This window comes from Dermatophagoides pteronyssinus, unplaced genomic scaffold (assembly GCF_027571235.1).
Source record: "Dermatophagoides pteronyssinus isolate colony J.1.1.1.1 unplaced genomic scaffold, Derpt_VIB-CSIC_2022.12 sq0001, whole genome shotgun sequence".
NCBI classification, from domain to species: domain Eukaryota; kingdom Metazoa; phylum Arthropoda; class Arachnida; order Sarcoptiformes; family Pyroglyphidae; genus Dermatophagoides; species Dermatophagoides pteronyssinus.
This window is the reverse complement of record NW_027461525.1, coordinates 3676916-3693426: the sequence shown is the minus strand read 5'-3', so window position 1 is coordinate 3693426 and position 16511 is coordinate 3676916. Positions and strand designations below refer to the sequence as shown.

Here is a 16511-nt window from a genome sequence, read left to right as displayed (position 1 = left end):
ACCTTTAAATATCAGTGTTTTCAGTGTTTGACAACTGGTTGACTTACTCACTTTGGTCAGTGAGTTTATATATATGAATGGATATACGATTGAATAAATAAAATTACAAAAATCCTTTCTTATCAAGTTGTAAACAATTTTCTTTGTTTTGAAATATATTTTTTTAAACACTTGCTTCACGATGCATTGAGCAAAAAACTATTCGATTCGAGCTTTTAGAGAGTTGAACTTGAACAGTTAAGGATTATACACAGTTATATTATGTATACAGTTAGCCACATGAACAAGTTGAAATATTTGTGTTTTGGCTATTTCATACGTATGTTTGATGTTCATTGTCCTATAATGATATAATGATCAATTAATTTTAGTTCCGATTTTTCAGCTTTCTAATCAATCCATATCATTTTATTTTTCACCTTTATGTTATGATAATCACTTGAAGTGGATGGATGGATATTCAATCAAATCAACAGCATCAATCATCGGTGGCTGCAAGAAATCCTTGTTCATTAAGCGATGCTCTACACCAGGTTGATCGAAATTTGGTTTATGATCCATCAACGAAAAAAATTATGTCTCAAAAATTGTAATGAAAGGCTATCAAATTGTACGACCAAATCGAATAATTGTACTTTGTTGCCTGATGATCTCAAAGATGATAAATGTGCCAATTATATGACCGAAGATGATTCGGAAGATTATCAGAATGAAATCGATTCTATTGTTAATATCGCTAAACATCTTAATCTATATGATATAGACATATATGATAAATATGAACGTTATATCACCATTGGAACCAATGTTTGTATCAAAAGACCTCAAAATCTTCCACCAAAAAGTAAAGAAGAAGAACGAAAACACCGAGAACAATTCCTAGAGATATTACTACAAGCTCAAACAAAAGATTTACAGCGAAAAAAATTACGAAAAGACATTGTAAAACGAAAGGCTCAACAAGAGAATGAAATCCAGAAAGCTATAAAAATTTGGACCGAAGAAATATTACCTTGTTGGCGTCAATCATGCATAACTAAACGTGTGCAAAATCTATGGTGGAATGGAATTCCTTCATCGATTCGACCAAAAGTTTGGAATTTGGTTATTGGTAACGATTTGCACATAACTGAGCAATTATTTCATATTTGTCTGAGTCGTTCAAGTGAAAAGATTTGGGTACGTCGATTTATTTCAAGAAAATGTTCCAATCCTTTATCACCTGTGAGCTCATGTGATCCCAAAACACATCGACGATCGGCATCACATTCATCTGAAGTTTCTTCCAGTCAATCGTCATCTGATCAAAGTATTATCACTGATAAAGCCAAAGATAGCGACGATGATGATGGTGAAAATATTGCCTTTTTAATCAAATTGGACGTGTTACGAACTTTTCCGCAACTTGGTCTTTTTCAGGAAACGGGTCCATATCATAAATCTTTATGTGACGTTTTATCTGCTTATGTGGTTTATCGACCTGATATTGGATACTGCCAAGGAATGTCTTTTTTAGCCGCAATGTTATTATTGAATTCACAATCCTCATTCTCAGCCTTTACTTCTTTAGCGAATCTTCTTAACAATGAACTTTTAATGACATTTTATAGTCTCAATCAAAAAAAGATGCGCAGCATCTACTTATATTACGATCGACAATTCCATTCACTATTGCCGGATTTAGCAAGTCATTTCGTCAACATTGGATTGACGACAGACTTGTTTTTTATGTATCAGGTTTATACACTATTTGCCCGGTCATTGTCGTTGGATTGTGCGAGCCGTGTTTGGGACATATTCTTGCGAGATGGCAATGAATTCATATTTCGAGCTTCTTTAGGATTATTGTCCATGTTCAAAAATGAACTTATAAAACTAGAATTCATTGATTCTGCACGATTCCTTTACAATTTACCCGACGACATGGATACGGAAAAATATTTCGACATTATTGCCTCAATTAAATTGGTGCCACCAAAATTGTCCACATTATTTTCTTCCTGATGTCATTAATGAGACAATCATTGTAAATAATGAATCGAATGGTACTAAATCTCGTTACTCATCATTTGTAAACAAATTTTGGCGATTTTAAATAATTGGTTTCCATTTTTTTACCATTTTTTTAAGAAATTCGATTCATCATGTATCATTTATTATCATTATAATTAATTGCTTTTATTACAAATAAAATAATGATGACATAACTAAATAATAACATTTTTTCAATTTTTTCCCAAAAAAACGAGTCCGTTTTGTTTATTTTTATCATTTCAAATAATCAAATTTATTTAAAAGTCGAGAATGACTTGTGTGTCTTTCATTCGCGTGTATATATTTGGCGCGTTCAAAATATTATCATCATCAAATACAGGTATTCATACATTCAATCAATCTACAATTCATCATCATCATTGCCATCATCATTGGTAGATGGAATTGAAAAGTCATCGAAGTAAATCATCATTTCCTTGTGATTTTTTGTTTGTTTGTTTGTTGTTGTTATGGTTGGTATACAGTGGTATAAAATTTTAGTTGGGCAACATTAACAAACAATTATAGAATCAACAAAAAAAATAAAACCGAATGCAATATTTCTATTGTTTTCATCTTTATCCTAATAATCATTAGCCTGTCATTGTAATATTATTGTTAATAAAGATTGTCGCTGTAAATTATTGATGAATTCACTATTTCCATTCACAACCAATAAAAACAAGTGATTTGATTGATTGCTTCATTGATTATTTTATTCATAATTATTATTTTCTACATACTAGCTTGTGTGTTTCCATAATTCTTTAAATTATTCTTATTATGTTCTTACTGCGAATGAAAACCAAAAAAAAATAATCATCAGTTTTCATCGAATCTAACGAAAAATCGATCCAAAGATTGTTTACAGTTTTCAGTGTATGTGTTTTTTTTCGAATAAAATTTCCATAACAACATAATGTACACTAAGTGCTCAGAAAAAAGTGGACACTTTGCAAAATAACATTGCTGTCTATGGGAAAATGGGTTTTTTGAAAATTTTTAAATCATATTTGCTGACGGATTTAAGAGAAAATAAAAATTACTTTTTAGCAGGAGAGTTGTAGTTTCCAAAAATGTAAGAATCAAGTTCCAGTTTTCACTTCCGGTACTAGAAGTGGGGCGTCAAAGTTCGCCTTAAAAAAAGTTGGCTTTTCTGCCTTTGTCGACACCTAGCGAATTAAAAAATCCCTACAAGTCGACAAGATGTTTATGGAAACTTTTCTCACACACACAACACAATAATGAATCAATGAAATTCAATAGAAAAAAATCATTTTTCATGGTTATGTCCGTTCCAAACCAAATTTTCAAAAACCCATTTTCCCATAGACAGCAATGTTATTTTGCAAAGTGTCCACTTTTTCTGAACAATGTGTGTATAACCTCCTTATTAATACCTAGAAACCTAAAATTAAGAATATAAAAAAAAACTAGTGTGTTTCTAAGTTCATTGCCTAGCATTTCTTGCAGAAATTTTGTGAAAATAGGTTAAATGATTTTGTCCAAAAAAAAATTTTCTGCTTCCTCCATTCGATTTAGTGTTATATTTTAATTCAAATCTCCATGGTATTGAATATAAAAAAAATTGCATATCCTTGTAAAATACCAATCACCTCGAAGATAAGCCATCATCGATTGAAAAATTGTCAAAAATAGAAAAAACAATTTCATTATCGAGTATATCAAAAAAGTTTTTAAAAAAATTGAATTCAAATCAACCATTTGACAGCAAGTATAACCTTTTCTTTTTTTTCATAGCATCAACTGAACCAGAACAACAATAATCAAAAGATATAAAAATAATATTGATTCATCATTAAAAAAAACTATGTCAATTTTTCTATGAAATGGAACAGACCATGAAACCATTGTCATAGTAAAATCAATTTTTTTTGTTCTTTCCGAATTTATATTATTTTTGTTTTGTTTGTCCACACGAATAAACAATGTATGAAAAACCAAAAATAAATCGAAAGAGAAAGTGATCAAAATCTTTTGTGAATGTCGGATGCAATTAATAGTAAAAAAAATTACCATTTTTTTTTGTTCGACGTCAACAATCAATTTTATGTTTCCGTGTTTTGTGTTTAGTATGTATTCTTCAGTGTTATCATCATTTGCTAATTTGTAAATAAATATTTTTTCAGATGACTTCATTACTGTTAATTCAATTTGGTAATTCGTTAAAAAAATTATGAAAACCATTTCCATAATGATGAATTCTGAGTCCAGTGAGTCAAATAATTTCATCAATAATGTTTTCCCTTCTCTTTATTTTTCTCTCTATACTTTTCGATGACTGATGATTCAATGACACTTTTGTTTTCAGCTACCTGACAAGCCCAAAAACTCTATCAAATGTCATGGCGGCAAATATTACAAAATTTTTATGCTGATGATACTTTAGGAATTGAATTGTTTGTTCGATGTACAGATGTTCATTGATGATATCAAAAAAAAAGATATTTTTAAACACTTGAATGCTTTATGAATCAAATGATTCCGAGAACGTTTTTCTTGTGCGTCGAATATAGAAAGGATAGATTTGACAACAAATTTTTTTAGTCGCACCTAAATCATGGGAAGTTTTTTGTTTGTTTGTTTAATCGTTTTGATTTGATTGAATTTTTGCAATCTATCAATAGACAAACAGCTTTAGCTTCAATTTTAGGTTTGCGTGCATCTAATTAGTCAACCTTTCATGAAACACAATTAAACAAACGAATTTTTTTTTGTTTGTATTTTTTCCATAACTAAACACAATCTATAAACATAAATGAATCATCATCATCATCATGGTTCCAGGATAAAATTATTGTGACATTTTTTTAAAGACACTCCTAACTCGATGACATCATTATCCAGAATAGAAAAAATGAACTTGAAATTTTCTTTTAGTTTTAAAGTTAGAAATATCGTTGAAATCAAAATGAATGACCATTCTTGGCTTTTGTCCATTTCATTTGACGACAAAGTTTGTATAGAGTAAAACAAAGTGTCTTTGTAATCAGAAAAAGAAAAGAAAATTCAAATTTTAGATTCAATCATTGTTTTTATAAATCCTTTTCTATTTGTCCCATTAATATCAAACATTTGAATCAATCAACAGTAAAATGTTATATTTTACAGTTTATTTGGCGGTTTTTATTTCATTATTAACAATTTCATCAGCCCGAGGTAATTATGGTTATGGACAACAATATGGCAATCAAGTTTGCGATAAAAATGTTCATCAACGAGCAAAAGAAATGATTCGTGTTGAAATGCAACGTGGACAACCAGTGAATAGTGGAAATCCACCTTACGATACAAGATATCCGGGTTTAACAAACAGTTATCAAGCTAACAATTATACCAATAACCGTAACTACCTCCCTGATCAATTAAATGATCATCAATGCAAGTGAGTAACAATGTAGGACTAGTTTTTATTTTCGTTTTCTTTCTGGACAGCTTCATATTTGTCATGATGACATTGCAAATAATCGTTGTTAATCCACTTAATATTATTGTCCTCTTTTTTAAAATTTAATTTCGGTTACAATGATAACAACAGATTGATGAGACAGGCATTCGACGATTTGCTTATAAATACACCTTTATGTGATCCTATTGGATCCTACCAATTTCAGGCATCATCTGATTTGATACAACAAGCAAGAAATTTCCTGGTGCAACATTGTGAAAGAAATCAAGGTTATTTTGTTTGAAATTATTCTTATCAAGAATTGTGTTTGGCAACAATTTTTTTCTTTATTTTTATTTTTTGAATCAAATGAATCAATAATAACTTTAGGCTGGCGTTATGCTCAATGCTTTAAACGTAGAGAAGTTATTGAATGCGAAAATCAATATAATTATCTCAAGTCAAGAACTCCCGATCAAGGACGAAATTATGCGCGCAATAACAATAATGAACCAATCAGTTACGAAGTTTGTCAAGCTTTTGAAACGTTTCGCAATTGTGTCATATCTCAAAGCCGTTCATGTTATACTACTGATTTAGAATTACTTGGCACATATTTTGTCGATAAAGCTCATAATGCAGCTTGGTCATGCATTCCATCACACATGACAGCTATATCCGATTCATATTCACGACGAACTGATCTATCATATCAACAAAATCCTGGCAGTAGATATTATCCACAACAACAACCACCTTATGGCCAATTTCAGAATATTCCGAATTTAAATAATAATCCAATTTCACCATATCAAACACAGAATCAACCATTCCCAATCGATACAATTGACCGTGCTGGAGTTGGTGGTGCCTTGTCTGGTATACATACCGGTACAGTTTCCGTATGTATTGAACGTGTTCGTCCATTTGAAAATTCTTGTCTTGATCATTTGATAATGCGACAACGTGAAGCAAGATATGGACGAAGTAGTAATGATGTTCAACGTCGTATATGCTGGTTCGTATGGCCTTCATCCAAAATGTTTTTAATCTTACTAATTTTAAATTTTTTTATTCATTCATTAGCGCTTTATTTCGCTATCGCGATTGCTTAAGTCGTGTTGTTTTGGAACGATGTTTTGACAATTCAAGAGTTACCGTCGATATACTAATGGGAGATAGAAATCGTGAAATAACTCAATCGTGTCGAGATGTTACTCGTGATCAATGTAACAACGCCAAACGGCTGTTGGTTTCTTTCCATTTGATGTTCGTGTCATTGATTACTATTTTTACACTGAACAGTTTTTTCCGATAATGACATGATTCACTTTGAAATTTTTATTTGTATGGTATTTTTAATGGTAATTATCTGACACATTGATTAATTTCTGACTATTATTTTGTTTATGAATGTTATTGGCCAATAAAACCAAAGATGAGACGAATTTTGCAAAAAGCATTCAATAAAAATTTCTTTATTTTTTTCATATTAATTAATTTTAAAAAAATTTTCAACTCAAACGGAGGCTGGCATAGAAGCTGGTACAACTTGCCATACTCTAATTTGATTATCCGTATAGCCAGCGAACAAAGTGGAACCATCATGCGACCAAGCCAAAGAAATACATTGCGGTGCTTTTCCTTTACTGGCTAAGATTTCAGGTTTAAGTTCATCGACCAAATTTTTGCCTTCCAAATCCCAGATTTTGATTGTTGGACCAGTAGCAACACAGAGCCAATATTTGTTCGGTGAAAAGCATAAAGCATTGATAATATCGTTATGATCCAATGTATACAAATGTTTGCCTTCCGTAAGATCCCATAACATGGCTTTGAAATCTTTTCCACCAGAAGCGCATAATGAACCATCAGGAGAAACTGTTACGGTGTTCAAATAGCCAACATGACCAATATGATCAGTCTTAAGACGACAGTTAGCTAGATTCCAGACCTAGATCAGAAAAAAAACGATATTTAGTCAATCTAATTATTCAAATAAATCTGAAAAAGGAATAGAATGTTTCATAAATGCAGAACACATTTCGAATCACACGGAAAATTCAAAAATCGGTGAATGTAATCATAAACAATTCATAATTCATTTTATTTCAGTTCGAATAAATTACCTTGACCATACGATCCCAACTGGCACTAACGATAATCGGATTGGTATTGGATGGCGAGAATCGTACACATGAAACCCAGTCAGAGTGGCCATTAGCTTCATCGATGGAAAACTTGCATTGAGCGATAGTATTCCACAATTTAATCGATTTGTCTCGTGAGCCACTAACAATCTGACGATTATCAGGAGAAAAAGCTACTGACAAAACATCGTTAGTATGGCCTTCAAAACGTCGGGTAGTTTTGCAGAGATTCAAATCCCAAAGTCGAAGAGTTTTGTCCCAAGAGCCGGACAAAGCGTAATGACCATCTTGTGATAAAACGACATCGGTGATAAAATGACCATGACCACGTAGACGTTTCAATGGATAACCATAATTAGTTTCATCATGATTTAAGTTCCAGACGATCAATGTTTTATCACGCGACGATGACAAAATGGTATTTGGATGTTGTTTTGTGGTAGCAATTTGCGTAACCCAATCCGAATGACCGATTAGGGTGCCTTTAAGCACTAATTCTTCAGATGGCGGTTGACTTGCAGTAGCCATTTTAAAAAGGAATTGATTTTAATCCAAAAAATTCTTAAATATTTCGGAGAAAAAAAGAAAAATTTAACAGCAAACTCAGAATACACAGAAAAAGCACTGGCCAACGCGGATAGGAAAAGGAAAACTCAAAAGACATGTTTCGAGTCAGAACAAGACACATGCTTGCCTAATCTACGCATGCGTTGAGAAATTGTTTGTTTGGATTCTAAATTTTTCATTTAAAATTGCTAATTAAATTGATTTTTTTCACACAAATTTTCAATATCTTTTTGTAATAAAAAATTTTTCGTCATTAATCAGTAATATCATTTTTAAAAATGGGAATTTATTCATAAAAAGATCAAATTTTGCAAGAATTTTCATCTACTAGTTTTCTATTTTAACACTACATGACTCACCAATGTAGAAGGAGATTTAACCGCTCGTAAAACTGGATTTTCATTTCAAACACATTATTTCAAAGTTTCGTTTATTATTATCAGAAAAAAATTGTTTTTCGAATGTTATTGTTATCATAAAGACATTATGAGATCAAGTCGGTCCCATTTGGATCATGAAAATAGGCGGAATGATTTTCATTATCATTCGTCTAGTCGAGGACAATCAAACCATTCGGAAAGTAATGGACATAGTACAATGATCCATAATGAACAATATCGGTCATCGAAAAGATCGGGTGTCGCTAATACTTCTGGAAGTACCAATCTAATAAAACGGATGAAAAGTACAATATCACCAAATGATAATAATGCCAGAAGTACTCGAGAGTAAGTTGAAAAAAAACTAAAATCTTTCTTACTATTCAGGCTAATAATTTTGCAATCCATTTTATTTGATCAGTTTTTCCAATTCTAAAACATCTAAATCATCAGCCGTTCATAACTCTGTCAAAATAGATCCAAATGAATGCCATCAATTGACTTATAATGGATATATCCAAGAAGAACTTGAAGCATTGGCTGATCCAAGTTCAGATAAAAAATCTGTTGAAGATTTCGACAGATTTAAAGTCGTTTCGTCCCATCTTAGAGAATTGATCAAAACGATCCTAGAAAATAAAAAGGCAAAATGTCAACTGAAAAATGAGAATTCGTCTTCAAAATGCATGGATGAAACACTTTCGGATATTAAAGTTAAAGGATTAATGTATCTAATGGAAATAAAAAATCTTAATCGCTTGGATAAATATCGTCTGAAAGAAGCACGGAAAAAAATATCGTTGGGCAAAGATAAAGTAGATCAAATTCATTTGCAGTTGCAGAATATTCAATATGAAGTTATGCATCTTCAAAAAGAGCAAAAAACCTGTGCTTCATTCCGTTCCAAAGATGAATCTTTAGATCTGGTACATGAGGATAAATTTCTTGTTTCCGATCATTTTCCGGACGAACTAAAACATTTGCTCGTTGTTTCGAACACATCAGTGAAATTTAACAAAGATATCGCTTCGAGTGAAGATCTTCACAAATTACATTTGGCCAGACTTGATTGGGAACTTAAACAACGTATATCTGCAGAAAATCAATTAAAAATGTCTGAAGAATCGCGATTCAAATTGGAAGTGGAAATAGCGACAAAAAAACGTACATTATCACAATTCGATCCGACATTGAAAAATATAATCGAAGCTTCCAAGCCATTAGTATCACATCTAAATGTTCCATTACAAGTTTACGATACTTCTAACATTTTAACATCATTCCTCTCGCAACCACTTTATGTACTTTACATTCAAGTATGTCTGATTGAACGAATCATTGCAAAAATTTTAAAAATTAATGTTATCCCTATTTATTGTTATAGCTTCGTGCATACAAAAGTGCTTTCGATTTAGATTATGAGGTTACCATACAAGGATCTGCTGAAGATGCTCGAGAATTTGAATCAAAACAAAAAAATGAATCAAACATACTATCCTTAGTGAATAGTCTGCAGAAAGAAACTGACGAAGACAATGGATTACAATTCGAAGACGAAGAAGAGAATCTGATCGTAGAAAGAAATCGAAAAAGTCTCGCTATCATTCACAACGCCATTCGATGGAACATTCAACAGATATTACTTCGAATCAGGATTCAAAAAATGATTTTCATTCAAGATACAGTAAACTACTAACTTTTCATCCGATTAAAATATCCATAAATTTTCGTTATCATAGTTACCAGATTATATGTATTTTCACCTATTTCCCTAAACTTGGTAAGTATTTGCAGGATTTTATTTCAAAGTTTAATGCAATATTATTTTACATTAATAGAATTGGTTGGTCTCACTTACAAAATCGATAGCCTTTCATCTTCTAATTTGACTGAACCGAAATTTTCAGTGATCAATCACGAGAACAATATTTTTACTAAGCTCCTTTCTTCAGCCGATACTGGTTTGAAATGTCCGAATGCAAAAATTGAATATCTATTGTCCCGTTTTGGCATTGATTCATATTCGAATTTAATACCTGAAATCGGCTACACTTATGATTGGACGCAACGAATCGCTGGCATTGAATATTTAAATCCCGACGAAAATCCATTGCTTTCCAGTAGCGGTATCCTACATGTTAAATCATCTATAGCAATAGATTGTTTAGATAAAACAATCAGAACAATGATCCATCGTTTTAGATCAAGAATCAATTTACAACAACAACTCGATCATATACGTTTTAACAAATTTATTGATGTGAATTTATTTGATAATTCAGTCATTTCAAATGGTCAAAATTTAATATTCACTAAGCCCAGATGTTTTATTCAATCTTTCGACAGAATTTCTAGTGAAGAATTGATCAACGAACTTGATTCATATCAGAAGAAAAATCTAATAGAATACTTTGAACAAGATGTTGATGATGGCAATGCATTTTGTAATGATCTTTTTGATCAAAATAATTTTATTTACAAATTGATTCTCAGATGCGAACTATTAGATTCTTCATCCATTCAACAATCCAATTTAAGCGAATGGAATGTCTACATTATCATCCCTCACAATTATCCTAGGCGATGGCCATTTTTTATATTAAGTTCGGCCACTAATGGTCCATTTTTCCTGTATCGAAATTGGATCCGTAATTTGGAGGAGCATATAAACGTGAATCTGGCCGAAAATATGATGAAACAACAAAGGCTAAGGAATGAGGATGAATTCTTTTTCAAAAACTTTGCTACTGAGACAAATTTATGATTTACAGTGCGGATTTGATGTAATCTCTGATGGATGCCTAAAATATGAACAACAAGCCAATAACGAAAGTATTGAAGCATATTCCGGACCACGTTGTGTGAATTCATTTCTTTCTACACTAATAGCGCAAGGACATGATCACTCGTTGAAATTTGCAAGATTTGAATTGTAGTAGAACAATTTTATTTTATTTATCAAAAATTGATTCATTCGCGAAATTCCATTTTTGCATGAAATTTATAAATTGAATACTCTATTCTTTTTTTGTATATAAATTCTATGTTTGCAAATTATGCATTGAAAAAAAACAAATCAATTTTCAAAAAATTTATTGCTGTATTTCATACCTTTTCATCCATTATTTTAAAAAATTTATCAATCATATTTGGTTTGATGGAGAAACCTGACCTTCATTAAAAAAATTTTTTCTAATCCTTGAGAATTATTATCTATTAAATTTGAGTCGAGTGTTTATTTAATGGCCTGATTAATTTTAACAATCAATTATAGATGTCCAAGTTATATTATTAGCTAAATGATAATCAAATGTTGGATATCTATCAATGATCTGCTCCAAATCGCTATTTTTTAGTCTCAATCGAGATATCTTTAAAAAATTAAATGAAAATGTGGAGGATATAAATTATGATTTTTAATTTTTAATCATTTTGGCCACATTCCAAAAAAATGAATAATATAGGCGTTAATAAAGTCTATCTGATGATTAATTTTCTTTGAATGATAATATAACCGATATAAATGACAGTAAAGAATTTGACATCATTCAATTAATTCGGTTTAGAAATTTGATCAAATAAAATTGTATTTTTGTTGGATAAAACGAATAGTTTTAGCCAATAATAATCATTTTAGGCCACATAGGGGACAACGATTGATGAATGTTGATAAAAACTCTTTGGAGACTCTTTGATTAACAACAAAAAAACAAGATCATATATACGGCAAAGAAAAAATTGCACAAATAATTTTGATTGATCAAAGAAAAAAATCGCGCCATCGATTTTTGTTTTTTAGAAATGGTTTTTATTCGTAGCGCGACCTAAATCCCACTTATATATCGCATGATTATCATACATAATTCGATTCGTCATCACCTAATCAAACATAGCTATCAATCAATTAGAATGTCAAACAAACATGATAATCTGTATTTTTAGTTTATTGCTTATTATACACATGAAACAAAAATGAAAAAAACGAATATGACCAAGAAGATAAAAATTATATGATCAATGAGGGATTTGGTGAATTCAAATACGTCAATAAATATTGGATTGGTAATCCTTATAGCCATATAGTCCAAGTCAATTCGATGGTTGTATTCTACATCATCACATGCTTTAACACATCATTTCATATTCATTAGAGTGTGAAATTTAAATCTGCCTGCGTCTTCGTGGCGATGGATAATTCATTTTACTTTCTCTCTTTCTTTTTGGTTTACACTTTTTCTCTTCAAACAAATTCCCTCATTAATTTGAATTTCTCTCAGGTAACTTGTTTCAAACGATCTTGCTAAACAACAACAATATCCAAAATATAAACAACAATAATATGCTCACCTGTTGCTCGCAACTTTTTCACTATTTTAATTTTTTTTGAAGTGTCTTGATGCATTTATTTGAGTGATTTGAGTGACAAAAAAAACTTTTGCTGTGACAATTTATCCTTTATTGTTAATTTGAAGACAATTATTTTTCTTTATTGGTTTTTTTATTCAACATTTTACCAAAAAATTGATGAGATGAATTTTTTTGTTTCATTTTTTTCTGTCAATCAAGATTATATTATTATAAGCAATAGAATGGACTATGAATCCGTTCTCAAACTTCTTAATGGATAAAGTTTCATCATTAAAAATTTGTGATTTTCTTCGAATAGTTTATTGAATGGGAATTGATACGTATCTTTTTGAAACAGCAATCAACTGAATGATGCGTTTGTTAAAACAAATCTCATTGGACAGCCATAGTCCAATCAATCTTTCATATAGTCTCCATTCGTTACGATTTCATTATCATGCTGGAACCAATCCTAAATTTAACAGTGATTTTGGAAAACATTTGGCCAAAATTCTTGATCGTAATGTTCGCTTGCTAAATTTGATCAATTGGGTCGATCAAATTCATAATAACGATGGTCCATTATTAAAAGCATTAGAATCCTTGAATTCTTGCATAGTTACATTGATCGAAATGTGTGAATTCACAAAAACACTTCACTCGACAAACATCATTAACATAGAAGCAAAAGAATTTGCGACAAACAATAATTACGAAAAACAAAAGTCTAAACTTCGTCGTCATTATTCAGCATTTGTAGACGGTGGACAATTGTTTCGTAGTAAGCGATCATCTTCACTATTACTAAATAATATTAATGACAAAGATCCTACATTGACACCAAACGAATCTATTTATATTGAAAGCATAATTGAAAATTCGATCCATAAACTTATTGAAAGTAATATACTCAATTTATTAGTTGATTCGATACCAAATATTGGTTTCGAAGAAAAAAAACTGGCCAGAATCATATTAACAAATTCATTAACGATTGATGTGAAAAATAATAAAATAATTGTCGAGTACTTTTGTGATTCTTCAAATCAAATATTGCATTCATTGGTGAAAAGCTATGAATATGGAAAAAGTGATGTTACGCTAAATTGCGGTATGTGTGCTATTTGAATTACATATTGAATGATGACTTTTAAAAATTTATCTGATAATTATAGGTTGTATTCTACGTTTTGCTGCACAATTTGAGCCTATTATTTTCAAAATTTTACAATCCAATTTTTTTCATAATTTTTTTGATTACATGAGACAATCATCAAGTTATCCATTTGATGTGACAATGGACGTTTTTTATACATTCAAAACACTTATGTCGAAACATAAAAAGTCTACGACCGAGATTCTGGTGATGGACAGTGATAATTTTTTCGAATCATTGATCAAATTATTAGAACATGCTGAATTAACAGAAGACTATGTTACTAAGCGTCAAACCTTGGAAGTTCTAACGGAAATATTTTCCGGTCCTGAACGTTTTGATCTGCGAGAAAAATTTATCATACATCAAGATTTTATCTGTTCTGTAATCCGTTATCTTTGGAATCGAAATATTCAAATTCGTTTACGTTGTTTAGCTTTGATAAGTCAATTCAGTCGGTATCCTTTATCAACAATAGAGTCGTCGGATGAAGAAGAGGAGAGTGAAGATAATGTTGCAATCACAAATGTCGACAATTCATGTTCATGGTCAGAAAATTCACGAATGGATGGATTAATTGAGAAAATCAGAACTACTTTCATTGAAACTCATCTAAACATTCAATATTCAGATGACAAAGATTCACAAATCAAAAAAAATTTGAATGAATTAAAAAATGAATGTCAAAAATCAAATGTCAAAAAATTTGAACAGCTTATTTGTTTCATTGATCAATTAATCCAATTTCTTGATTGTAACTAATAATTTCAAACGTTTTTTTTTGCGAATAAATTACATATTGTTGTTTTGTTTTTATATAAAAAAAATCATTTAATATATTTTTTAATAAACAAATATTCAATTTATTGAAACACTCAATAAAAAGTTCAATTACAAAAGTATCTAATCAGCAATTTCACCTTGAAGTTTCAAGCAACCAAGTAAACCTTGATCACCGGTGACTTTAGCGGTAAGATTTGGCTTTGATGTTTGGCAGAACTGATGGAATAGTGTAACTGTATTTGACATCATATTGTTGACCTTTGTGAACTGGGCATTGAATGTAGTGGCAACCATCTTGATCGAATCCGGGAACTTCGATTTCGATTCCATTTACATCAGCAGAAATAACTAATTTAAGATGTTCCGAATCTTGATTGGATTTGCATACCATATCCAAATTGATTGTTTTGCCTTTATGGAGGATACAGTAATCACCTTCACAGCCAGAAACATCAAGAGATTTAACTTCATTGTGTCCTAATACAAAAAAATTACAATGAAATGAAATGATATCAATGAAAGGAATAAACTTCAATTGACATAAATTTTTTACATACCACAGTCGATAAATTTCATTTTGCCAGCTGAAGCAACGGCAAAAGTGAGAGCAAAGATGCACAAAAATTTCATCATTTTGATCGTTTTTTTTGGTGGTTGTGAAAAGAGGAAGAAAAAATGTATGGATGTGATATTATGGAATCGTCGCATCTTATATACTCAAAATAAAACAAATCATTGCTCAATGATGAAAAACAAATTAATTTTTCTCATAATCAATTTCAACAGATAAAATTGACTCTCGATAATCATTAAGATAAAATCTATTAAGATTTTAAGTGTTTTCTCATGATCCGGGTCTTATCTTTTCTAAGGCAAAATATATAGAATGCATAAAGGATTCAAATGCGTTGTTCACAAATCAGTTCCAGTTATGCGAAATATCATCCATGACAATTATGGTGGAAATTGAGCTAATTGTGGAGTAGTTCTTGACACAAGAATATTATCAGTAGATTGTATAAGAGTATTATCATTTTTTGAATGCGTCCATTCATCATCCATTGTTTTATCAGATGTTGACGAGGAAATACTTTCTATGGCAATTGGCCTTAAAAGAGGTACACGTCTTGATGACGTTGTGATTGTTTGATTATAAGGACAGGTAATAGAGCCAATTTTAACAATATCATTAGTGATGGGATAAATTGCATTTGTTCCAGTCGTAGCAACATTATAAGTAAAAGCGTTGGTCATAAGGTCACTTGCACCCGTTGAATATTGGTTATTATGTATCAAAGATTGTGGTATAAATTCGGTATTAGCCGATGTTGTCATATAATATGGATTTGATTCGGCATGTGATTTGTTAATCACCGAAGATAATTCCGTCATGGGAGTAGAATTTCTTTCCTGTAGATTAGCATTTGATCCATTCACATTATGTGTTTGATATTCATAAAATGTTGCTGTTGGATTTAATGGAGAATTGGAATGAAATTGTGAACGTATAAGAAATTGATTCATTGATGTAGAAGGCAACGTAGGCGAACGCGATAAAGATAAAAATTTTTCATTATCTTGATTTTTATCAGAAGTACAACTTTTTTTTGAATTATTATCTTCGCTTATATTATTGGCTAAATGTATTGCATCTGTATCAAAATTTGTTAGAAAGAAAATATCCA

General features: G+C 30.8%; 7 protein-coding genes across 9 annotated transcripts in view; 4 read left to right on the top strand and 3 right to left on the bottom strand.

Annotated features, from left to right (window-relative positions):
* Positions 1-48: 48 nt before the first annotated feature.
* Positions 49-2150, top strand: LOC113793283 (TBC1 domain family member 14-like). Its single transcript, XM_075822421.1, is given in 4 exon segments — positions 49-319; positions 386-566; positions 568-2000; positions 2002-2150. Coding segments are annotated over 3 exon segments (1641 nt in total). The 5' UTR covers positions 49-319; positions 386-452; the 3' UTR covers positions 2096-2150.
* A 268-nt stretch (positions 2151-2418) lies between these two features.
* On the top strand, positions 2419-6939 carry LOC113793513 (uncharacterized). Of its 3 annotated transcripts, XM_075822469.1 has the most exons (6): positions 3575-4127; positions 4186-4268; positions 5167-5440; positions 5594-5733; positions 5834-6461; positions 6530-6939. In XM_075822469.1, exons 2-6 carry the CDS (start codon positions 4232-4234, stop codon positions 6759-6761), a joined length of 1311 nt encoding a protein of 436 aa, XP_075678584.1. In that variant the 5' UTR covers positions 3575-4127; positions 4186-4231; the 3' UTR covers positions 6762-6939. The 3 variants fall into 3 exon arrangements, with proteins under 3 accessions (XP_075678580.1, XP_075678584.1, XP_027199360.2); XM_075822465.1 differs by lacking the exons at positions 3575-4127; positions 4186-4268 and adding an exon at positions 2419-2507 and having other exon boundaries at positions 5147-5440; XM_027343559.2 differs by lacking the exon at positions 3575-4127 and having other exon boundaries at positions 4185-4268.
* On the bottom strand, positions 6906-8121 carry Rack1 (Receptor of activated protein kinase C 1). The gene is made up of 2 exons (XM_027343294.2): positions 7573-8121; positions 6906-7397 (listed from the first exon to the last, which is right to left on the bottom strand). Exons 1-2 carry the CDS (start codon positions 8119-8121, stop codon positions 6963-6965), a joined length of 984 nt encoding a protein of 327 aa, XP_027199095.1. The 3' UTR covers positions 6906-6962.
* A 318-nt stretch (positions 8122-8439) lies between these two features.
* Positions 8440-11746, top strand: LOC113793282 (THO complex subunit 5 homolog A-like). Its single transcript, XM_027343292.2, is given in 6 exon segments — positions 8440-8888; positions 8962-9856; positions 9925-10099; positions 10102-10320; positions 10379-11268; positions 11270-11746. Coding segments are annotated over 6 exon segments (2628 nt in total). The 5' UTR covers positions 8440-8646; the 3' UTR covers positions 11477-11746.
* A 738-nt stretch (positions 11747-12484) lies between these two features.
* On the top strand, positions 12485-15186 carry LOC113793565 (calcium-binding protein 39-like). Its single transcript, XM_075822453.1, has 3 exons — positions 12485-12817; positions 13107-13998; positions 14063-15186. Exons 2-3 carry the CDS (start codon positions 13257-13259, stop codon positions 14803-14805), a joined length of 1485 nt encoding a protein of 494 aa, XP_075678568.1. The 5' UTR covers positions 12485-12817; positions 13107-13256; the 3' UTR covers positions 14806-15186.
* On the bottom strand, positions 14883-15534 carry LOC113793566 (mite group 2 allergen Pso o 2). The gene is given in 3 exon segments (XM_027343615.2): positions 14883-15033; positions 15035-15303; positions 15384-15534. Coding segments are annotated over 3 exon segments (507 nt in total). The 3' UTR covers positions 14883-14946.
* LOC113793564 (uncharacterized) overlaps positions 15383-16511 on the bottom strand; it is a 38876-nt gene continuing 37747 nt past the window's right edge. Inside the window, exon 12 of the mRNA XM_075822381.1 lies at positions 15383-16478. Coding sequence (XP_075678496.1) covers positions 15781-16478 — 698 coding nt within the window. The 3' untranslated portion in view covers positions 15383-15780. The remainder of the gene's footprint in view (positions 16479-16511) is intronic.